Source organism: Ziziphus jujuba, chromosome 9, assembly GCF_031755915.1.
Source record: "Ziziphus jujuba cultivar Dongzao chromosome 9, ASM3175591v1".
Taxonomy (NCBI): Eukaryota; Viridiplantae; Streptophyta; class Magnoliopsida; order Rosales; family Rhamnaceae; genus Ziziphus; species Ziziphus jujuba.
The window spans coordinates 25,828,353-25,853,428 of NC_083387.1; the positions used below are offsets into that span (position 1 = coordinate 25,828,353).

The 25,076-nt window shown below is 32.1% G+C and overlaps 4 protein-coding genes across 5 annotated transcripts; 1 reads left to right on the top strand and 3 right to left on the bottom strand.

Annotated features, from left to right (window-relative positions):
• Nucleotides 1–268: 268 nt before the first annotated feature.
• LOC107409118 (root phototropism protein 3) lies at nucleotides 269–3,756 on the top strand. 2 transcript variants are annotated; one of them, XM_048480114.2, is made up of 5 exons: nucleotides 269–425; nucleotides 550–713; nucleotides 911–980; nucleotides 1,125–2,417; nucleotides 2,974–3,756. In XM_048480114.2, exons 2-5 carry the CDS (start codon nucleotides 601–603, stop codon nucleotides 3,520–3,522), a joined length of 2,025 nt encoding a protein of 674 aa, XP_048336071.2. In that variant the 5' UTR covers nucleotides 269–425; nucleotides 550–600; the 3' UTR covers nucleotides 3,523–3,756. The 2 variants fall into 2 exon arrangements, with proteins under 2 accessions (XP_048336071.2, XP_015872039.3); XM_016016553.4 differs by having other exon boundaries at nucleotides 278–713.
• A 3,179-nt stretch (nucleotides 3,757–6,935) lies between these two features.
• Nucleotides 6,936–11,649, bottom strand: LOC107427606 (transcription factor bHLH143). The gene is made up of 4 exons (XM_048480133.2): nucleotides 11,380–11,649; nucleotides 9,594–10,294; nucleotides 9,218–9,369; nucleotides 6,936–9,131 (listed from the first exon to the last, which is right to left on the bottom strand). The coding sequence occupies exon 4, from the start codon at nucleotides 9,112–9,114 to the stop codon at nucleotides 8,014–8,016; it is 1,101 nt and encodes a 366-aa protein (XP_048336090.2). The 5' UTR covers nucleotides 9,115–9,131; nucleotides 9,218–9,369; nucleotides 9,594–10,294; nucleotides 11,380–11,649; the 3' UTR covers nucleotides 6,936–8,013.
• Nucleotides 11,650–16,930: 5,281 nt separating this feature from the next.
• Nucleotides 16,931–18,179, bottom strand: LOC125424004 (mitochondrial uncoupling protein 5). Its single transcript, XM_048480139.2, has one exon. The coding sequence runs from the start codon at nucleotides 18,045–18,047 to the stop codon at nucleotides 17,070–17,072; it is 978 nt and encodes a 325-aa protein (XP_048336096.2). The 5' UTR covers nucleotides 18,048–18,179; the 3' UTR covers nucleotides 16,931–17,069.
• Nucleotides 18,180–19,178: 999 nt separating this feature from the next.
• LOC107408059 (peptidyl-prolyl cis-trans isomerase FKBP12) lies at nucleotides 19,179–23,444 on the bottom strand. The gene is made up of 5 exons (XM_016015417.4): nucleotides 23,245–23,444; nucleotides 21,079–21,112; nucleotides 20,872–20,933; nucleotides 20,302–20,354; nucleotides 19,179–19,455 (listed from the first exon to the last, which is right to left on the bottom strand). The coding sequence occupies exons 1-5, from the start codon at nucleotides 23,330–23,332 to the stop codon at nucleotides 19,354–19,356; spliced, it is 339 nt and encodes a 112-aa protein (XP_015870903.1). The 5' UTR covers nucleotides 23,333–23,444; the 3' UTR covers nucleotides 19,179–19,353.
• Between the last annotated feature and the right edge of the window lie 1,632 nt (nucleotides 23,445–25,076).

The window sequence follows — 25,076 nt, forward strand, 5'->3', positions numbered from 1 at the left end:
ACCAAAATGGTAATTTTGTAAATTATGACCATTTCTATTGTGCAAATTAAAAAAAAAAAAAAAATATGGCCCTCTTTATTCTTTCATTGTATTTTGTCAGAGAAGAATGTTTTCCTTGCAATAAATACGAAATAATAGCCAATAAAAAAGGCCTAGAAATAATAATAATAATAAAATGAATATCAAGAAAACCAAAAACTGAGTCTCCACATTCTCTGCAATCAAAGTGAGAAAGTTTCTCAAAAAACAAAACCCAAAAAAAAAAAAAAAAAAAGCAAAGGGAAGTTTAAAAAAAAAAAAAAAACAGAAACAGTCAAACTGATCCAAAAACAGACTAACAATGCCCATTACTACACAGCCTGTAAGGAGCTCTTTGGAAAAACAATTAAGAAGCCGACAGTGGAAGATAATTCCAAGCATCCCATGTGGGATTTTTCTTTTTTTCTCTATCTTAATTCTCATTTATATCTCTGTTCACAGGCTTCTTCTTGTTCTTGTTCTGCTTTTGTTCTTCAGCTCATTTTATCTCTGTTTTTGCTCTGCTTTCAGAGCTGCTCTAAATCCAGCTTGAAGTTTTCTGGGGATTTTTGTCTTTTTACCATGTGGGAATCAGAGATAGAGTCAGTTTCTGGAAGAGATTATGGCAATGTAGTTCTTAGTTCAAGCAAACATGCTGTCAAAACTGATGGGTTTGAACTACGAGGCCAGTCATGGTAATTTTGTAGTTAGCTTAGCTTTACACATAAATGCTATATTTGATAAATTCTGTCACACAGAAATGCAAAATCATTATCTAAACATAACTTTTCATGGTTTTACTTTCTAAATTCTTATAGAAGTAGAAGAAGTTGGGAATGTTTAAGCTTTTGAAACATTTGCTGTTTTTTCTTTTGTCCCTTTGTGATTAAAGGTATGTTGCGACTGATATTCCAAGTGACTTTCTTGTTCAAGTTGGAGATTTCAATTTTCACTTGCACAAGGTACTTGATAATTTTTCCAAATCTTTCCCGATTATTTGAAGGAAAAAAAAAAAGAAAAAAGAAAAAAGAACAGAGTTTTTCTTTGAAATTGATTATTTCACAAAGAACAGAAATTCTTATGACTGTATTTGTTCTGTGTAAAAGTATCCCCTGCTTTCAAGGAGCGGAAAAATGAACAGAGTTATATACGAATCCCGAGACCCAGACTTAACCAAGCTAGGTCTGGATGATCTTCCTGGTGGACCAGACGCATTTGAGCTGGCAGCCAAATTCTGCTACGGAATTGCTGTTGATCTAACAGCAGCCAATATCTCAGGCCTGAGATGTGCTGCAGAGTATCTTGAAATGACAGAGGATTTGGAAGAAGGCAATCTCATATTCAAAACCGAAGCTTTTCTGAGCTATGTAGTTTTGTCCTCATGGAGGGACTCCATAGTAGTGTTGAAGAGCTGCGAGAAGCTCTCTCCTTGGGCCGAAAACCTCCAAATTGTCCGGAGATGCAGCGAGTCCATTGCTTGGAAAGCCTGTGCCAATCCAAAAGGTATAAGATGGGCATACACTGGGAAACCACCAAAGGTTTCGAGCCCGAAATGGAATGACAAGAAGGATTCTAGTCCAAGTAGGAACCAGCAGGTTCCGCCGGATTGGTGGTTCGAAGACGTTTCAATATTGAGGATAGATCATTTTGTTAGAGTCATCACAGCGATTAAAGTAAAGGGTATGAGATTCGAGCTCATCGGAGCTGCCATAACGCATTACGCGACGAAATGGCTACCGGGATTGATAAGCGAAGGGTCCGGAACAGGGGATGAAGGAAGCCATAGCAGCAACAGCAACACAAGCAGCAGCAGCACCAGTTGGAAAGGTGGGCTGCATATGATAGTCGCCGGAACGAAAGACGATCTTCCGACGGTTCAGGCGAAAGATCAACGGATGATAATCGAGAGCCTCATCAGCATAATTCCTCAGCAGAAGGACAGTGTGTCCTGCAGCTTCCTGCTTAGGCTTCTGAGAATGGCAAACATGTTGAAGGTCGCTCCGGCTTTGGCTACCGAATTGGAGAAAAGGGTCGGAATGCAGTTCGAGCAGGCTACTCTGGCTGACCTCCTCATTCCTTCATACAATAAGAGTGATACCATGTATGATGTGGATCTTGTTCAGAGGCTTTTGGAGCATTTTCTTGTTCAAGAACAGACAGAGAGCTCGAGTCCTAGTACACAGTCTTTTTTGGACACACACTTGTATGAAGGAACTCAAAGAGGGAATGGACCAAGTGCTAAGATGAGAGTATCTAGGCTTGTTGATAGTTACCTTACAGAAGTGTCAAGGGATAGAAATCTATCTCTAACTAAGTTTCAGGTGCTTGCAGAAGCTTTGCCAGAATCTGCAAGAACTTGCGATGATGGACTTTATAGAGCTGTCGATTCCTATCTTAAGGTAATTTCCTTCTTCTTGATAATTTGATCTTTTCTAACTAACCATTTTTTTGAAAGTAAATCATTAATGCAATGTTTGGATTGAGGATAAAATGGAGAAGGAAAAGAAAGTGATTTTCATACTTGTTATGGAAACTTAAAATTTTGAATGTAAAAACTAGAAAATATTTATGCAACTCACTCTTATTTTTTAAGTCAATATTATCATTTCTCATAATTAAACAAAAAGAAACCAAAATGCTTCATTATTTTCTTTTCAAATTTTTCCATGACATTTGAAGAATAAGACTTTTGAATGAATATTCGTAGGGTGTGTACTTTTAATAGGCGTGGCCTGCTTAACATGAATGTGCTACTCTTACAAGCATAGCCAAACTGGTTTTGTAAAGATAACAAGAACAAAGGAAAATAAAAGCAATGCCATTGGACATTGAATAGAGAAATTCATTCAGAAATCATTTTTTCAGAAAAAGTGTATGTTTTGGATCAAACATATTCTATTTTTTCGGTAATTTCGTTCGGCTAAGGAGTTGTTATGTCTCTACCAAATGAAACAGGCTCATCCTACACTGTCCGAGCACGAAAGGAAGAGGCTTTGCCGTGTGATGGATTGCCAAAAGCTATCGATCGACGCCTGTATGCACGCTGCACAAAACGAACGGCTGCCATTGAGAGTAGTAGTCCAAGTTCTCTTCTCGGAACAGGTTAAAATAAGCAGTGCCATAGCCAACAATTCACTGAAAGACGGAGCAGAATCCAATTACCAACCAATGGTTGTGAACCGAAAAACACTACTCGAAGCCACTCCACAATCGTTCCAAGAAGGATGGGCCACGGCGAAAAAGGACATAAACACCCTTAAATTCGAGCTCGAGAGTGTTAAAGCCAAGTACCTTGAACTCCAAAATGACATGGAAAATCTTCAGAGACAGTTTGATAAAATGGCAAAGCAAAAACAGACATCATCATGGAGCAGTGGGTGGAAGAAACTTAGCAAGCTCACAAAGATGTCAAACTTAGAACAACAAGATATTGGGCCTCAGATCCCAACTTCATCAGAACAAACTAGAAAAACACCAAGAAGATGGAGAAATTCTATTTCCTGAGACAATGACAAAAAAGCAAATAGCGGTTGCTTGCCAAGAAAATGATACAATTCTACTTGTTGATCGTGTTTTACAAAGATTTTTATTTTATTTTATTTTTTTATACTTTTTTAGGAGGGTGGAGTTTCTCATTTCATTGCAGGGAAACTGAGGCTTCTTTTCCTTTCTCTTTATAGCACTTGTTTGACAAAAGCTAGGTTAAGAATATTTTGTGACGACAAATTTGTTAGTGTCTTCTCGTGAGTGATTTCTCTGCATTTGTCATCTGGGTATTTATTTTATTTTCATAAAGGAAGAAGCTTTAATTATGAAGGAAAAGACCCTCTTGGCGAATTACTTGATTATTCTCATTTTTCATCTACGCTAAAATAAATACTTTGGAGCATAATTACTCACTAAAATGTATCTGATTTACCTATATTTTACTTGAATAAATTAGTTAACATCTTGTCTCAAACCATGGGATAAAGTATAAGTTTTCGGTACAAGTCCATATATAGACAAGAAAACAGAACTGGCTAGGATTATTACATAAACAACATCTATAGCAAATCTCTTGCTAACCACAATTATTTGTGATGACAATATGATCTGTGATTGAATACTCATATCTCCTCCAAAATAACTTTCCGTTTACAAAATAATGCCTTTTGTGCGATGGTAAATATTTGATCAAATTTGAATTCGTTGCTAAATTTTTTTGCCCCCCTAGTGTACATAGTTAATAAATTTTTAGAAATCATACTTTCTTTGAATTCATTGGGGGGTGTAGCATTAAAGCCTGGAATCTCTAATGGAAGTTGGTAAAGTGTATAATGGATCATAACTATATAGATAAGAAGAAGTTTGACATTTTACATGAAAATTGCTTAATTGATGTAACATGTCGTTTTGGAAGGTTCATAATCATAAAGAGCCGAAGCGATTTTCAATCTAATAGAGAGAGAAAAATGAATGTGTGGAACACAATTTGCCACGACATTTGTTTTTTATATGACAGTTTTTTAAATAGTGTCACTGGCCTATAGATTTGTGACATTTGGAATTGAATTAATAATGCTGAACAAGCACCAAGATATGGACCTGGTCGTAAGAATTTTTGGCACCTCATGACTGAATCAATGCGAATGATAGGAGGAAAACGAGTTTGGACCAAACTATTAAATGCATTTAAGAGATTGATATGTTTAATATATCAATAAGATTCTAAACAACCCAAAAAACTTGTGGTTGCAATAAAAATGATGGTTCTTTTTTTTGGAAAATAAACTTCCATTAATTAAAAAGGAAAAACATCAAGCTTGGATAAGAAAGAAAAGCTATGAAGGTTCCTCTTCGATCCAAATAATAAGTTCGTGACAACTTAACTGTATCTTTGCAAGCTCATGTACAACAAAATTATTAGAAAAGACATTCTAACAAAACATTGAGCCATCCTCTTAATATCCTCAAAAAGAGGACTATTAACCTCAAAGTTGTCATCAGGCTTCAAAAGGACATTAATAGCTAACAAAGAATCACTTTCAATGCCACCACATCATGATGAACTGATGTAGACCTAGAAGGAAAAAAAAAATTTTATTGCACTTCCGGGAGTACCAAAAACATACCCTAAGGAACATGCACGTTTAATAGCCCCCTATTTGAAATTCTGCTATACACGTTTTGTTTTGTTTTGTTTTTTTATTTTTTTTATTTTTATTTTTATTTTAATTCTGTCTATAAAAAATTTGCAACATATATTAATAAGCTATAAGGTTTACATGTATTTGATTTTATATTAATTAATTCTCTTCAATTATTTTACACTTATTTAATTTTATTCTATATTTTTTAATATAAATGAAAATATTAGTTATTTCATAAGGCTAATTTATTAACGAAATTTAATGTTCAACAAATAAATTCTTAATAATAGAGAATACTTAGACATTTTATATTTATGCATTAACTAGGAACTAGTTAGATTAAAAAAATATAAATATGATAACAAAACTCTCTCTCTCTCTCTGTTTCTTAATTTTGATCAATTGGGCTAGACCTTGCATGTTAAAGAACCATGGCCATTCCTTCAGCTCCGAATAGATTGGGCCAAGGATTTGCCCGACTTCGTTATGACAATGGACTGGATGTACCTGATATTGGACTAGCTTGACTTTTGTTCCTTTGAAATTATTTTATGAAAATTGTATTGATTTTGGGTTGTTTCATTTGATTACCGCCACTATAATTTTTTAAATATATCTAACATGAAAAATTTTGTTTGCCAATTATTGGTAGTGGGATCTATATGTATATAAATATGATATTAAAAATATTAATAAGTATTGTAGTGTTAAAATATTTTAGATAAATATTATAATTATATTAAATGATTAGGATTACAAAGAGAAATAAATAAATAAATATATATATATATAGCGAGAGAGAGAGAGAGAGAGAGAGAGAGAGAGAGAGAGAGAGAGAGAGAGAGAGAGAGAGAGAGAGAGGGGTGTGAGAAAAAAAGAGAATTAAAAAAACAAATGTAAAAGAAAAAATAGAAAGGAAAATTATTTTAAAAAAAAGCAAATTATTAAAAAATATATATATATATAATAAAAAAGTAAAAGGCATGATAAATTGACACGTGGGCTGTAAAAGGATGGTCATACACAGGAAGAAAACAGTAAAAAGTAGAAAGTAATAAAAATATGAAAAGTCAAAAAATCTAAGGAAGCACTTGTCCTCGAGGTCGAATGTGGGTCCGCCTCTGTTCTATATCACGCGCACTTTTTGCATCTTTCTCGCTGACAGTAAAATGCAATCCATTCTTATTTATTTATTTATTATTTCGGGGTAAATCAATCCAGTATGTTTTTGATAGAGCACATTGAAATCAAATCCTTATATAAAACCATAAACTTTTTTCTTTTTCTTTTTTTTTTTAATTTGTTTTTACTTTTGTAGATTCATTATATAGAAGCATGCTTGAAATGGACAAATAACTATTATACATTTCTTTGTGCATCTTAAGAAATTGGAATCATTCAACAACAGAACAAAACTAGTGTCATAGTCAAGTTTTCTATGACAAATGATAATGACCATTCAATTAGGAAACATTTGGATCATAATCAATCAAATACACTTTTGTTACCATTCTTTACATCAGGCCGTGATTATTACTTTTACAATCACAGGATTTGGTAAAATTTAGCTTTCCTTAACAAAACTCAAACAGTCTATTGTACCATATAAATAGCTAGTGTCTTTTTCTAACTCATCCTCATTGCATTTAGAAAAAGCTAAAAACTTGTATATTGATTATTGACAGATTTTTTGGGTCATATCCAAGAAACACACAAAGTTCCATGGGACCCATTTAAAAACGAAAAATAAAAAAAAAACAAAACATTGGGACCCACAATACCACAGGTACAAGTCATTAGTCATCCACTAGAAAACAACAGAATTCAAAAGTACATGGTTTTTCTGCTAAAAACCAAATACAAATACAAAATACAAACACGGAAAAATACAAAAGGAAAGCCAAAAGGTGTGAAATACATACCATAAATCCATTGTCCCAAGAACCACCATTGCCAACACCACCACCACCATTTCACACCCAATTATTGATAACACACACAACCAGAGACAGAACTGACAAAGCCATATGTATATATATATAAAAGTAGAGCATCAAACACCAAATCCAATTTCACTCATTGAGGCCCTCATGGAGCTCTCCATATGTCCTTAGAAAAAGACAGCAGAAAAACACCAATTCACTGTTCAGCTTCAGTGACTTTTCCATCACCACACTAAAACAAGGTACAACCTTTACTATGTGATTTGATCCCTCAAGGTAAAAAAGGGACCCCACTAAATTTCATCATTAAACATTAGCCCACCGTCCAAGCCCACTTCACTCCCCCACACCAGCAATCTTTCTGCATAACGCTTTTATGGATTTATACCAACATGATAGGCGTGAGAAGGTAAAAGAGGGAGGACAAGCATAGAATCAAAGAGGGAAAAGAAGGTGAAAGTGGGACCCATTTAAACGCGCATGCACTAAATCCATAGGGGGCTCTCCACACTTCCGAAAAAGAAGGTCTTCATTTTACAGCACAGCCCACCACTAGCCTTCCCATGCGTTTGAAAATTTTTGTGACTTTTTATTAAGCTTTAATCTCTCTAAAGGCTTAAAGGTAATCATTTCTGGTCAACAAACAAAAAACCTCCATATATCAATCCTCTTCCTAGCGTGCAATAACATCTCCAATAGTTTGTTCCTTTATTGGTCCATTATATACAACTTCTTTAGACAGAAAAGAGAGAAAGCAACAGATGAAGGACCCCACACAAAAAATACCAAAGCCACCACCAAGTCATTTCAAATTCATCAATCATTCAAAGCCAAGTATTTTTCTTGGGTTATTGCCTTTTCACCTCCTTCTTTCTACCCTTTTATCAAACAAACTACAGAATGAAAGGAGGAACTGCAACTTAATGGAAACTCATTCCCAAGTTTTCGGCTTTTAGCTTCATAGACTTCAAATAATCTATCGCTTCATCGATGACTATCAATGCGTCTTTGCCCTTTGCACCAGGAATTATGCTCTCCAGAACTTTCAATATCTCACGAATCTTCTCCTTTTTGGACTGCATCTTGCCTAAAATAAAACCGGTTCCATCTCCTGGGTTATGGCTATCAGCACGACCGGATTCTACATCATTGTCATACTCATTACATCTATCCAATTTTACTGACCTATCAGTGTCAGTTGGAGATGATTTGTTGTACCCACCATTAAGCAATTTCTGCCTTTTGTTTGGACCATCATAACTTGTAACTTCTTTTGTTAATACCTCAACCTCTTCTTGATATCCATTAACCTCTTTAATTTCCAATGGAGAATTACCGGTGCTTCTTACTTCGTCGTCATCCTCGCTATAATCATCATCACCGTCGCCATCATCATCGGAGTAGAGTAAGGCATTGATTTCTTCAGTGTCTTCATGCATCTCACTCTCTTCATCAGCCATGTGATTCTTACCAAATTCTTCATGTGAAACATACTTTGTTGGACCATTTTGATCGACTCTGACTGCATGCCCCACCTTGTACAAATCATCATAATTGTGATTGAGTTTTGCACTGGCAAAACAAGGATTCTGGATTGGAGGGAAAACAGAATTATAGATTAGCCTCGTATGATTCTCAGACTGATCAAAAATAAGGAGTCCCCTCTGACATGACACTGAATTTGTATTCGGCACAGCAGATTTTTCAAGCCCACAAGAAAATGCAGATTGCTTTCCATTAAAATCAGGGTTTGGAGTGGAAAGTGATGTCCGCAAGTGAGGAGGCAAATATCGAAGCAAATCATGAGCTTCATTTTTCTGTTCATTGTTAAACCTCTGTAGACCAGGATCTGTAGACTCTGGCAATTCTACATGTGCAGGAAACGTGCAAGTGCCATGGTCTGTATGTGATGGCAAACATTGCTGTTGCCTCTGTTCAAGCAATGTGCTCATACAATTCAATTGAGGCAGTTGCCAAGAAGAATGCTGCAGATGAAGCCAAGATTCGTTGGCCTTAACCATCCAACCAAAAAAATTACCTATAATCAAGAAGATAAAGTAATCACTCAAATGTACTACAAGATCAATTTAGCTATCAAAATCAAGAATAATAAAAAATACTTACAAGGTCCCTTGATATGCAATGTTCAATTTTTGCTGCTTCTTTCAGAAAGAAAGTATACAAAAAGAAAATCTACAACTTCCAGCTTGGGATAATCACTGAAATATGGAACCGATCTACGTAACAGGTTTAAGCAAATGACGGAAGTACTCGGCCTGGAAACATCATCAAAACACAGTATTAACCAAACTTTTAGAACATTAAGCACACTAGGTTAAGTATTCTTAAAGTCAGCAATGTGAGCAATGTATGACAACGATATAATGGAGATTGCACTAAAAAGCCAACTAAAAAACTGAGAATCCTTGAAATAGTCAAAAAGAAAAAAAAAAATATATATATATATATATATATATATTATAACAAGTGTTGTACGAACCTGGCAATCCTGTAAAGGTTGAAAACATGCAATGACTCTGACTATAATTGTTGGTTTTCCTGCAATCCCATTCTCATGCTTTAATGCCCGAAATCTTGTTTGGCTTGCTGCTTGGCACACCATAACTACTTTTGGTCCTTAAGAAAATCACTCAGTCTATCCAACTTAAATACCCAAAATACAGACCGTGGAGAGGATGAAACTATATCTGAAAATTAGCAATGGATTTGGGAACAGGTACAGACACCAACACTACCTACAGGTGCAAAAAGAAAAGACGGCCAAGCTAGAAACTACGATCAACAAAGTATCAGGGTTTCGGGTGGATTGAAATGAAATCAACAAGAACAGAAACTAATAAAAGGTGTTAAATGTTACAAGGCTTAGCTATCTATCTTTCAGCTAATCCTGTAAATATCAGGAGAAATTACAAAGAAGTGTTTTAGTCCCATGGAAGGTTCAATCGAGAACAAACTAGATGATAGAAAAATTAACTTCGCTCGGTTGAGTAATTAATTACAGAATAACCCTGCAATACAGGTTCAAGCGCATGACTGCGCGAAACACATCAACTGATAAACTCAACCAAAGCATACTGTTGTCCTTCTCTCTCTGCCAATGAATTATCCACAATTGCACACTTTTTTTTTCCCCTTTTTTCTTCTTTTTTTTTAATTTTTTTATAATATATAATCAATATCCTGCAGTAGAATTAGAACAAATATACCGCATTAGAAAACCAAATGATTTTGAAACTGATGAAAACAGGGAACAATAAACCTAAAAACTAAATATACTACAAGAATAAAAATGCTCCTGTTTCTCTAAGCACATAAAGGAAACAAGGGAAACAAAATGAAATCATATACCAAACCATGCTTTAGCATATTCAACATAAATATATAAACAAACCAAGTTCAAAACCCATATTGGTTCTGGTTTCTAACACAGCTATCAGATCATTTCAGGGAAAGTAAAAAATTTCGAATAGATATTCCTGGTAACATACACCACCTTTCCAGACCATATATTCTTGTTTATGTTAAACAATTTGATTAACAAAAAATAGAACCACTAATACATGTTTCCACAAACTTGCTAAGAGCACAAAAAATTAGGGCCTATAAATGAAATTCCATTTTCCTTTTGTCTACCGTTTACAAAATAAAGATTTAACAAATAACATTTAAATATTGAGCAAAAGGAAGAAGATTACAAAACTTACATATAATATTTTTCTCTAATTTTGCCAATAAAGTTTTTTTTTTTATCCGGAATTTAAATTTTTTTAAAAGAATCTCCCCTCAGTTAAACATATCAATTCAACCATTTGGAGAAACCATAACATACTAAACGAAAAGATCACTAAATTCAATTTCCTGTCTTTCATTTTCTCACCAACCAAACACAATGGCCTAAAAACACAAAACTGCCATCAATGGAAAATCTAAATAAATAAATAACAGTGCATACACAAGTAGCGAGCTTGAAACAAAAAGTTCCAGACTTTCCTACATATAATTAGCTAAATCACCACAATTTACCATAAAATTAAAAGTTGGCTAAAACTGAATAAAAACTTGGATTTTTTTCTCAGATCCAAAACAATCAGAATTCCAAGATCCAACAATTCAATCAGTTTCTTTCTGTTTTCCCAAATTTTCTCAGCAACCAAACAAACAATGAAAACCCAGACGGAAAAGAATGGAAATTGGGCAGATGAGAAACATAAACCAGAAAACAGTTGCATATATACAAAGGGGCAGGAATTATAGGAGAAACTTACAGAAAATAATAATAATAATAATAATAACAATTAGATGGGGTGGGTATGGATCTGAAGGAAGAGAACAATTGACTGGAAACTCTGAAATTGACAACAAAGAGAAAGATAGAGAACAGAACAGTGAGAGCAAAGATGAATGAAGGAAGAAAAATGAATTGCTTGGTCCAAAGGTGACTGGAATTGAGGCCGCTAAGATTTTATAGAATTTTTTTACATATAACACTGTTGCCTTTTTCCAATCCACTGTCAAACTTTTCTTTTTTTTTTTTTTTTTTTTGGCTCTGGCTCCTGATCCACTGTCAAACTTTTGTTAATTTCAACCTCTTTGCCAAATATAGCGGCTTCATTTACTTAAATCTTTTTCTTTTTCCCAAACTTTCTTATAAAACTATTCAATTTGTACACCGCACCTTTTCATTTATTTGACTTTCAATATTTTATATTTTATATCCATTTTTTAAAGTATAATCTTACTGACATGCGTTCACAGGATATGTACACTAAAATATTTACATATAAAAGAGTTTTTTTTTTTTTTTTTAACACAGTTTAAACACACTTATACTAAATAAACTCATTTAATTGTTTTCTTTTTTTCTTTTTTTTTTTTGAATAACTCATTTCTTTTATATACTATAATATATTTTTGTCCTTTTATATTTTTAATGTTATATAAGATGCCTGTTATTTTTGTCAGTTTTTATAATGTCTTCTTTCCTTCAACTGAATTTTATTTTTTTATTTTTTTTTTATGAAGTTTCTCCTTCAACTATTAAACTAAAGAAATAAATTCCTATGATACTAACGCAATGAAGATATTATTATTTAGTCATAAATAACTTTACGTTAAAAAGGAAAATCACTCAATCCTTTTAAAGAATGAAGGGTTAAAAATTTTTGTGTGGTTAAGAAATAAGAAGCATTAAACTTGATTTAATTGTCTAACAAGTTTGGGATTGTAAATGCTAATATATTCATAATTCATAAGATAGATAAATTTTAAAAATTGGATTTTTAAATATAAGTTAGGTATTAATTAAATAATATAACAATAAGTACATTTTTTTAATTTAGAGTAGTTTTTATTTATTTATTTATTTTTAAAAAAAAGTTAGGGTAGTTTTGTAAGTTGAAAATAGAGAGTCCAAATAGGAGTGTAAAAAGTTTATTGTGGAGTGTTAATAGTGCCTCCCAAAAGACATAATGTTTTGTTCAACCATTTTAACGCCCTCAATTTAGTCACATGCTATCGCTACTTAGCCCAACAAAAAAGATATTATGTTGAATTAAATAAAAATGAAAAACATCATTAAAACTCCATTAATATTTGGTATAATATAAAAGAAACCATCATAAATTTAAAATCCATTTGTTTCCTTCTCCTACCAACTATTAACAACAAAAAATTTAACCTAAATACTCAAATTATATGCGGAGGTTTTTTGATAATTATGTAAATAATGGTTCAATATTTGTAGGATTTCATTTATATTGAGCATCTAATCTAATAAGGGAAAAAAATTATACACTTTAAGTATGTGTGACAATTTTTACTTTTTTTTTTTTTTTTTTTTTGGGCAAAGGTCATTGACATATATTTGTAGATATATAACTCATCATTTTAGGAATTTATTCATTATTTACGTAATTTAAGAATGTTATTCAAAACTATACATTTGATAGTTTAGGTAGGTTTTGTATACTTTGTCCTTAACTTAAACCGTAGATTACAACAATATTGATAGTAAGAAGGAATAAGAACATCTAGCATAGCTTGGTTAATATTGGTAGTAAGAAGGAACAAGAACATCTAGCATACCTTGGTAATAAATGTTAATATTTTCTTAAATAATAATCCCGAATTCAAATTCTCCTCTACAAATATCAACACAAAATAATACTAATAATAATAAACAAACATATCTAATATATGAATATCTCACACAAAACATTACATGTGACATCCACTTATTAATAATCTAAGATACTCATTACTAATATAATCTTTATGGTCTTTTGAAATTAAAAGGCAAAAGGTTTCCGGGCCCTTTATTAAGAAGATATATATAATTTTTATATGAAGACCTATTGAATTATAGTTGAGTCATCTAGTGCAAGCTCCAATATGTTGCATACCTACAACAATCATAATTCCAATATATGATCCTCGTGTAACAAAAGCCAGAAAAAGAGAATAAATAAATAATACATATTTTGGAACCTATTTTTGTCGAAAAAGACGTTTTGATTATGTGAAGGTGGATCAATAATTTATGTATTATATAATAAACAATGAATAATTAAACGCATGGTGCAATACCATGTTGCTTAGAGTGGAGGGAACAAGTATAACATACACCATTTTTTATACTTATAAGTATCATAAGGTCTGCTCTTTTGGTAGCACCAAAATATGCTCTAAATTTAGCTGAATGCAGGAATTCAGGGATTCTAGATCCAATCTTATTAATTTATATTTTAAATTGAACAACAATAATGAAATCAATCACTTCTAGCTCTACTTTATTAACGCATATATGGGGCTATCCCATGTACCAACATTTTTAATCATCTTGGCCATTAAAATAATATAATTTAAAGGTACATAACTAATATGAAGTTAATCCAAAATCAAATATGGATATAAAATTTTGAAACTTTTCATCTTTTACCACCGTCAGATTATAGACCATTTTAATTGGCCGCAGTAATGATTTACAAAAGATATTGGTACATATAACCCTCCCCTACATATTCATATATATACTGTTAGGAAAAATACTAGTCTTACTAATTTTCTTCAGGGAAAAGAAAAAAAATATAAAAATTAGGATTGATACTTTTATTGAATCTGTCTAAAGGATTAAGTACTAGTTGGTAAGTGGGTCAAGTACTTCTTGTATATGGTCAAAAAATTAGTTTCCTTTTTATAATTAATTATGCTAAACAAATGCAAATGTGAGTTTAACTAATTGCCATTAATTAGTCCTAATGCCGTAACCCACTTGGTTTTCCCATTTTTTCAAATTCTTTAACCCAAAAAAAAAAAAAAAAGATACAAATACATGTATGTAAGGTGATGATATAGGAAAAGCAACTTCGGTGGATCAAGCATTGTAATGAGAGTGGAAATCTCATATATGGAAAAGGATGATACATATGTTAATACTCATAGTGGATGTACAAATGAACCACTAGATGATTATTGGGGGTTTCTTTTAAAATTTTCTTTTTCAGTGGAACCCTTGAATATAAATGAAATTAGAATTAATAAAGCAAAAAAGAAAAATTAAACCAATCATTAAAGAATTCAAATGAGTATTATATTTAATTATCATAGTGCTTAATACCGTCTACCTTCCTTTTTCCAAAGTATCTTAATATTTAAGGGTCCAGTAATCAAAATTTGACATTCAATGATGGTGTGCTGACCCTTTTACACAGGTAATCTAAGCTAAAGTTTCAACCTTAATCATAGTTTTAGCCCAATAAAAAGAACCAATAAGCGTGGCAAACTCTCATTAATTATTATTATTTTGTAAGATTTTTAAGATGACTAGGTTTGAACTCATGAAAAATTTGGTTAATTTGGACAGGTACTGTAGAGGACCAATAAACCCTATAAAGTTGTAGCAGCTAGTGTGAAAAAGAAAACAGTAATATTTTTAAGATTGAAATTTGAAAGTAGAAAATTATAAAACCAAAAGTATACAAGTCAATTAAATTAATTTGTCAACAAATAAATTCAGTCATAAGAATACTCTCTTACTGATAAAGACCAGGAAAAAAAATAAAACTCTTTAACCAAGCTCTTTGGGAATTAAAGTTGAATTTGTTTGGCCTTTATGCGGATAGACATGGATGCTACCCACCTCCACAAAATTTGCTAGTAATATTTAATACTTTTCTTTTTCTTTGTGAGTTATAAGTCAAACAGTAGATACTTAGTAACTTATTATTTTCAATGTCAAAAAACTACAAAATTAATTGATTTTATATAAAGCATTTAAATTTTCTGAAGAACCAGCCTTGTTTGAAGATCCGTATAATTAAATTCAAACTGGCTTTTATATATTATTTGATGAAGAATTTAAAAGGTTTTTCTTTACCAACATTATATATATATATATATATATTATCATACACAAGAAATAATGTTTTAGCAAAAGACAGCTTATTAGGTCCAGAATCAGCCATATTATAGATTTTGACTAGTTTGGTTGTAATTAAAAATGTTAAATTTTCAAATAGTTTTAAACTCCTGCAACACAGACAACCAAACTATATGTTATCTTCCTCTCTAGTTTTAACGATGTTGACTTTAAATTTTATAAAAAATAATAAATAAATAAATTAAAAAAATAAAAATAAAAAACGTAGATTACTCGCTTCTAATGACTTGAGGGGTTAGGCAGTGGTTTTTGTTACTATTTTTTCAAATAATAATCTTTAATTTTAAATTTCTATGCAATAATATTAAAGTAAAAAAATAAAAAATAAAGTACTCACTGATAAATACTTGATAATCAAAGGGACAGCGAGGAAAGTAATAGAAGAGGAGGGGAAAAAATATCAGAGAGAAATGACTAATTTGTCAAGAAAACAAAAATTGTACATAAATAATGTCGATGTCATTATGGTTAAAAACGTTTTTATGATCAACTCATATAGCTGTAAATATATAATATAAATATTATATTATATGGCAAGAAGATGGTTTTGTCGGTTTTGTTTAACTAAAGTAAACCTGAGTTGGCATTTATATGCAGTTGATATTGCCGACATGAATCAGAAGTTTGATTCTGAAGAGCCATATCAAGCAAACATTACGTCTTGAATCTCAACCACAGAACGTTGAAACCTTAAAGTTCTCAAAACTTTTGCAAAATATATATCTCAGAGCAGCCTGTTCTTTTAGTTGGCATATTTATATGTCACTTTCAATGTTGTCTTGCAAAACTGTCTCACACAAAATGAAAAATCAATTTTAATGTGTTTAATTAGCATAAAACAGAAGCAGCACCAAACCAATATAATTTACATTAATGGAGAAAAGTTTAACTGCAGTTGAGCCAAATTTTGTAGCTAGTAACTCTTCAGCCATAGTTTCAATTTGAGCCCTTTACTAAACCTCTATATTCGATCTAGCAAGTTAGTAGCAACAGTTTTCTTCTTCTTTAGGTCAGACTTCTGTAAGCTAATATGTTTAGATATATATATATATATATATATGATTTTACTACAAAAAGAATTAATTTCTCTTTGTACAGTGAGAATATAATGCTAAACATCATTTTAAAATGAAATAGAAAATATATTTTATAGTTATATTTTGTGAAAAAATATCTATTCTGCAGTAAAATTGATCTTTTCAAAATAATATTTAATATCTAATTTTTTTTTAATAGAGAAAACTTGATTATTTTTGTAGCAAAACCATATATATATATATATATATATTTTCAAACATATTCATTAAATTGTCATGGAAGTTATAATACTATTTCTCAAGTGAATTAATAATTTAATAATAAAGTGAAGTGCAAGTAGATGATTTAAACACCCAAAAAATCACTTAATTTTTGAATTCATAACTTACAAATAGGCACTCTCAATGTGAATCAGCTTATATAATAAATGAGGCTATACATATAGAACAAATATAAATTGTCTCCTTGGAAGGACAAAAATCAGAAATCTTTAAGCACTTTCCGGACCTGTTCCAGTGTCACAAACAATACCACAGTAAACGGTCCCTGCCTTGATACAGTAGGTATAAAGCCCTTGTACAAAGCCATGGGACCTTCTTTCTTCACAGTCTTCATGGCACAATCTAGTGCACCAGAGTAAGGAGGTATCCCTCCCGCCTCCACCTTCATGTTCATCACCCTCGTCTTGATCACATCCACCGGGTTCGATGCCACAGCAGCCACGAACCCCGCCGTAAAGCTCGCCGTTACGTGTGTCCCAATCCCATCCTTCATCACACCCTTCTCCAACACCACTTCCTTAATCTGATCATAAGTAGCGAGCTGCGCTGCTGTGACAATCATGGCACGGTTGACAGTCAGAGCCGAACCGCGCCACAGGCTAGCAATCCCCTCTTGCTTAGACATTTGAGTGATGGCATCGACGACGCTCTTATAGTTGCGGCGTTGGTCTATTGGGAGGCGACCATCAGCCTGCATGCGGACCATGGCAACATCGGCCGGGTTGCCAACCGCTGCACCGACACCGCCGGAGATAAAGCCAGCCGTTATCTTCTGAAAAAGTGGCAAGGTATGGGTTTCGGGGTCGGACCATTTCTGCTTAAGAATGTCGTAGAGTCCCATACGAGTTGTGGAGTAGAGTGTTTGGCGGAGCATAGTGGCCGAGACGCCTGAAAACAAGGCGGCTACGCCTTCGGTTTGGACAATCCGGACACCAATGGAAATGGGTCCAACACTGGGTGGTTTTGCAGCCGAGAATGTCGCCGCCGCCGGCACTGAGATATTGCCGGCTGTGGAGGTTAATGTTAATGAGGGACGAAAAGAAGCCTGCACGGCTGGATTTGGGATGTGGGATTCACCGTGAAGCTGCAAGCGGACCTTGATCAGGTCGAGAGGGTGCGTGGAAGCACCAGCTACAATGGAAGCGATGCCACCTTCAACAAAACCTTTCAAACCCATAATTACGCTTAAAAGGATATTATCAAAGCTCTGGTAGAAAATTTGTTTAGAAATGAGTTGAGCGAGGGAGCTTAGGAATGAGATTTAAGGAAGCAGAAAAGAGTATTTGGTTTAGTGTGTTGAGGAATCATATAACACACACACATATATATACACGCAACACACAGTGGGATTGAGAAGAAGGAAGGTAGAGATGATTAGGAAGTAGCTAGGAAGAGTTTGCATGACGAAGTTGAATACGCGGTTTTCTCAGCCAGCTGAGTCTCTGACCGTAATGGTTTTCTCAGTGTGTTAACATTATTTGTTAGGAAATTGTACATGTGAGACTATTCCTGCTCTTGAATGCCGTTTGCATTTGACTTTGACTTGGACTTGGACATCTATATTTAAATCTTTATCCGAATTTGGTTGAGTGTCTTTTTCTTTTCTTATATTTAATTTCCTAAGAAATCGGCGGGTGGTGGGTACTGAAGAATAAATTATTGTTTCATTTTGTGCCCTTCTTCGCTGTGGATCCCATGTGGGAAGACCATATCCCACCTCTTACAGAGTCACAGGACCAAGGCAAAACCAGCTCTTCTTGAACCAGTCACTAACTTCCTAGAACAAATTAAATCCAAGCTCATTATAATTCAAATAAATCCATATAAATTGGAAATGAAAACTGTCACTGCAAATACATGTTACTGTATTTGCAATTTTTTTTTTTTGAATTAATATTCTTTTTACCGTATTCTTCCTTTTAGACAAGAAGTTTATAATTTTCAAACTTTAAAAAAATGTGAACCAACAAAGATAAAATTAGAATAGAAACCTACCGTGCAACGATATACATATATACACACACAGACAGACACATGCAATACTTAGGAAAAACATTATAGATTACCATTATTGAACCTTGAAGTTGATTTGATTAAAAACAGCATTGCGTTTTCATTATTTCAAGTCGATTATATCCAAGTTCTGACATTGGCTTTTGAAAATTTTTCAAAACCCGCAAAAATATCAACAATTTGCAGATTGCAATACCATAATCCTAAGCTCTTAGAACATGTCGAAATATGCTGTCAATATATGAAAAAAATAATTTCATACTCAAAACAGTTTAAGAAATATGGAACACTGAGGGATCATAATCAAGAGAGTTTATTATTACTTAAAATACCCAGTCAGGTCAATTATTGAAACATAAACATTTATATATGTCACATGCATTTAGATATGTCCATCATATATAAAGCAAGTAGTTCTAGATACTTGGCTTGGGTTCACTGAAAAGTTACCCACTGCCTACATACTGTATTCACTCTACACTCAGAACTTCAATCTCAAAATCCAGAACTGAATTCGGCTGTATTCCCCATGCTGGAAATCCACCTGCACCGTATGCATAATCTGGAGAGCACTGTAAAATCATCAAACATGAAAATAAAAGTTAATAGGCTTGTTCCTGTCTGCAAATTTCCAGAAACATAGTCAAATGAAAAGCAAAAAGTGAGGGGCTTGCAGCTTCTTCTACACAGCCTTCAAAAGCAATTAATCTGACATGGCTATGTTGCAACAGACCATAAACTTGAAAACCACTTTAGCATATGGGACTATATGAGCAAAAAGGGAACTGGTTTCTGATCTTCTATGGATGATCAAACAGAAAATAAGAATTTACACTTGCAAAAATATCATGAAATGATTGAAACAGAGGTTACAAATCCTAAGGGAATAAATATTAATGGACCAGGCAAATTGATACTCAAATTTTTGGAACATAATTGGGTTACACAATTAAGAGCACAAAACTCTAATTTTTGGAGTGAAAGAAGAACAAGAACAGAATTCTAATAGAAATGTTAATCAACAAAATATGTCTAGGAGCTAACTCTATAGGTTTTTCCATGTAAGTTATTTATATTACTAGGCTATATATGTGTTATCAACACTGATTCTAGAAATATTTATTTAAATGTCTATGGAAGCTTTCCTAGCAGTATACATATTCATTATCTTTTTTTTAACAATTTTTCTGCTTTTCAAATAGAAATCAAGCAAGTCCTTAACTTCGACAAATTAATCACAAAACGCCTCTAATTATTACTATCACAATTTAAATCAAACAACTGAATCCTTAACATGTTGATAAGTTTTTCAATGGCCCTTTAACCATAACCATTTAAATTTAACATAAGAAAAGTTTCCTATCCACTAGAAACATTGCAGAACACAAAAAGTTTGAAAAAGTAAAACTGAATGTTACCCGTAAACGAGCAACTTCTCCCAGTTGCATCCCTAGCACACCTTCATCCCATCCTGCAATCGGTTCAAAAAGGAAAAAATGATCCTCTAAATAAACACATCTAACTATAAATATAACTAGTCCACAAAACAGATTGACTGTTGTGGAATTTTATGTTTACACTGCATATAAAAGCAGAAATGTACAGTAACTGCATGTTCATTCAGAGGAAAGAAATGAATATGATATCACATAAAGTGTTCCCAAATGGAAATGTGCAATGATCTATTCTAAAAACACAGCCTTGGTACACTTCCATACTTTCATTATTCAGAGCATCCATGCAACAGACTAAAAATGCCTTACATAAAATTTGCATTTCTTATCAAGCAAAGAATGGCTCAAGAGAAACAAAAGAAAATGGTCATTGAATATGTTTCTGACAAATTCATCAATTTAAAAAATTTAAATTACCAGAGACCCAAAAAAAAAAAAAAAAAAAGAGAGAGAGAGATGACAGCATGATGCTGCTTTCTGCGAGGAATTTATATTTCTTTACGACAAAGAATACTAAAAAATTGGCAGAGTTACCTTTTATAACAGAACCTTGACCAATTTTGAATGCAAAAGGCTGCTGCCCAGGGTCCTTTGTGCTATAGCAAAACAAACAAAAGGTATAAAAAATAAGATAAAATTAAAATTAATTTCAATTGAAAGAAACAAGAAGAAAGACAAGCTATATAAAAATCATCGTTCACTCTCTTTTTTTAACAAAAACATCAAACCAACAACCCTCACCTCCAAAACTTCGCAGACAGATTACCATTTTTACCTGCAGAAAGAACAACGGAGATCAGCACAAATTATTTTGTCAAAAATGCAGACAGTCACTTAAATAATTACCTAGAAATGATGTGTGAACTGAGCAAATAAGAAAAGTTAAACATTCAAAATAATAGCATAGTCATTCAATTAATGCCTGTCAAATTCATCAACAATGACAACAGGAGAAAATAGGGGGACGTTGCATTAGAGGCAACTGAAGAATGGGCAAATTCATTGATACACGTAGTATTGGGAAACAATACAAGGGATGGAAAAACTAAATGACTACTTTCAAAGACAAAAGCAGCAAAGTTACAATGGAGCTCTAGGAAAATACATCAACCAGTGGATTCCATACGGCCATAAGGAGTTCTTAATCTATTAGGCAATCATCTAAGTAGGTGTTAACTTCTATTATACAAATTTAATCTCTTTCAGTGATAAGGTTCCATTAAATTTCTTCTAGGTCCCAAACGTCCTTGAGGAGAATCTAACGTTTAATTTCTTTCAGCGGTCCTAATATTAACGTAGCAAGGCATAAGCTTAATTAATAAACTACCTTATACATGCTAATACGTCAGTAACAGTATAATTAAGAAACAACATTAAATTTAAGCGTAATTAACATACTTTATTCACCAGTAGTTGTTGACATTTCTGATCAGTTTTATAAGAAATCCTCACAATAAAATTGTAGCACAAATCAACTTCAACGAAAGCATGTGGTCTTTAAAGAAAGGAGCTACGCAATAGTCTTATTTCATTGAAGTTGATATCTTCCAACCATTTTTACACCCCTTAATTTCCTATATTAGACACTAGTAAAACAGAGAAGGGCAAGCTGGGATTAATGTTGAAGGGGAAAAGAAAATATCATTTTGCATATTAGTTATTTTAAAAAAAAAAAAAAAAACACACACACACACACAAAAAAAAAAAAAAAAAAAAGTTAAAGGGAAAATAAAGGACAAAGATAGTGGTTGAGGAAGGAGGAGTTAACATCTTTCTTCTTATTATATAAACAAAGCATGAGATTTCCATATATGAAGGGAAGAGATGCCATGACAAGTAGGAAGACAACAAACTGCATATTTCATATCTTTCACAAACCACATCAAGGAAAAGCAAAGAGTTTTTTTTACATGTATGTCTCAGGTCAAGCATGATGCAAGTGCCTAAATTCTTCAGCATTCCAGTGGAAAGTACTGAAAACTGTCTTGACACATACCTCTCGCCAAGAAAATTCATTCATCAAGTTCTACTTAACTGAAACAGTATTTTCTCATCTCTACTCCTAAAGCACTTACTTTCAGCATAAAATCCGATAATTAATATACGATTCTTTACTTTGAAAAAGTGGAACACACATTTAGGAATAATAAAAAATTTTAATCCAAACTTGAACTTTTATGAAATCATGAAAGATAGTGTCAATCGATCCAAATAAAATCATGAATTACAGAGGAGTCTGGAGGAAAAGCAGGATCTCACACTCACATCATATATCCATTGCAAAGGTTAGGAAATTTCATCCATCAAATTCTACTAATCTGAAACACTATTTTTCACTATCACTCTAACACCACTAACTTCGAGCAGAAAATCCCAGAATTCATAGCAATATTTGTTCTTTACTTAATAGCTGTGGACATACTAACAACAAATTAAGGAGCTTAATTCAAACACGAAGTAAGTGAAATCACAAGTCAATCCAAAAGAAAAGGGAAATATCCAAAATTCTTTAAGTAAATTGACCGCAAACAGCACTAAAACTATAAAAGGGATAAAATTCACTCTAAAGCTCATGTGTCTTCCAATCTGTTCAGCGGAAATAAGAATCACAAGGAACCCATCAAATTCATCCAAAAGAGCAATCACATGTGCCAATACAATACAGATGCTTGTACTTAGCAAATACGCCAAACAAATTAAAGCGGCAAAATAGAAGATATTTTGAAAACGCATACCAACAAAAATAACTCTCAATCAAGAATTCAAAACAAAAAATAAAACTAAATGAATCAATTAGGTTTCTGTTTGGTTTCCAAGAAAGCAACTTTGATTCTTTTTAAAAAAAAAAAAGTGAAATTGGAAAAGGGCGTATAAATTAGGGTTTTTGAGAGAGAGAGAGAGACTAACCATAACCAGTGCAGTGAACGGTGACCTTCTGACCGGGTACGGGTTTGGGACCCGTTCCAGGCCTCAGAAGCTGCTTCTCCACTCCCATTTTTGTTTTTGTGTGTTTCCGATGCTCAAATCTGCTGCTCCTCTCCTTTTTCTCTTCTCCTTTTACACAGTCCCTTGCTAAATTTCTTTTTTTTTTTTTTTCTTTGAATTTTGTATTATTTATTGCTTCTTGTTTATGGAATTTATTTATATCTTTATTTTTTTTATTATTATATCTTTATTTTTAAATGCATGAAATAATGAAATTGTTACGATGGAAGTATAAATATTGGTTAAATAAAACTGATTCTTTTTTTTTTTTAAACCAAAAAAAAAAAAAGGGATTCTACATGATTATTTTAAAGAACATAAAAAAATAGTATTTTTAATTTTTAAAAAATTTAAAAGCTTAGAAAATGATTAATATGTCAATTTCACAAATGAAGGAGAAAGGTAAATCTATATCTCTTTTTATAGGGTGTCAATGAAAATATTTTAAGTCGAGAGGAATTTTTTGTAATATTGGCGGAAGATAAGGGGGGAGTTGATTATATGTTTTTTCATTAATTATTTAATTGTTGTTTTTTTTTTTTTTTCCTCTCACCTTTTTGGCAATGGACAGTTGTTTGTTAATAAAAAAAAATATTTATAAAATAAAAAGGAGAAATATTTTATTTAACTTAATATTATTTAACAAGAAATTTTTTGTTTCATGGACTATAGTTGAATTAAATTTGAAAATCTTCCTAACAAATTTTTTTTCTCAAATAAAAATAAGCTTTAAGGAATAAATAAATAAATAAATATATATATATATAAGTTAGAAATATATATACATATAATAAAAATAATATATTTAAAAAAAACACTAAACAAGAATAAAAGCTAATAATATGGAATACAACATGTTTTCAGAATTGGAGCAAACTCGGTGTAGGTGAGAGTATAACAGTCAAATATGAAACTATTTTTAGAATTTAAAGGAGGGCATAACAAAAGTTTTGTTATAATTGATGGGTGTAGTTGTAAATAATAAAAAATTAAAAATTGGATGGCCATGTCCCCATATAATTTTTTGTTACGTACTAAATTGAAGAGAGGAATCTTATCATTGAATTATCATTATTTGCATTTTTAATTAGATTGTCTCAAAAGGATATTAGAGCAAATTTCATTTATTTTTTTCAATTTTTTTATTATTTCACTTAAATTCCATATTTTAAAAAAAAGAATAATTAATCTCCTTTAAAATTTTTATATATATTAAAACAGATAAATTTATTAATTTTTGTTAGTTTTTATCACTTAATTTTAACAATTAATTAGAGGCCCAAAAAAAATTAAAAATCTGTATTTTATGATTGACCTTTAACCAGTAAAACTGACAAGAACAGATAAATTAATCTCTTTTAGTAATTTTAATAATATAAAAAAAAATAAATGATAATTTTTTAAAAGCATAAAATATAAAGTAAAATAATAACAAAACTAAAAAAGTATAAATGAAATTTTTCCTATTTATTTATATTCGCAATTACTTTACGTGCTTTTCATTAAACAATTGTGACTTTAAAAAAAAAAAAAAAATGTTGTTATCTATCGCTTGCATTGAGACGTTGATCTACACATATGGAAATTAACTAGTTGGTACTAATTCACCAATATATATATATATATATATATACACTAGTTAGTACTAATTTTGTAATTTGGTTTTGTTTTTAATCGATTTTAACTTTTTAAACCTGAAAATTAATATGTAAATATTAAATTCATAACATTCTTCTAATTAATAATTATCATAT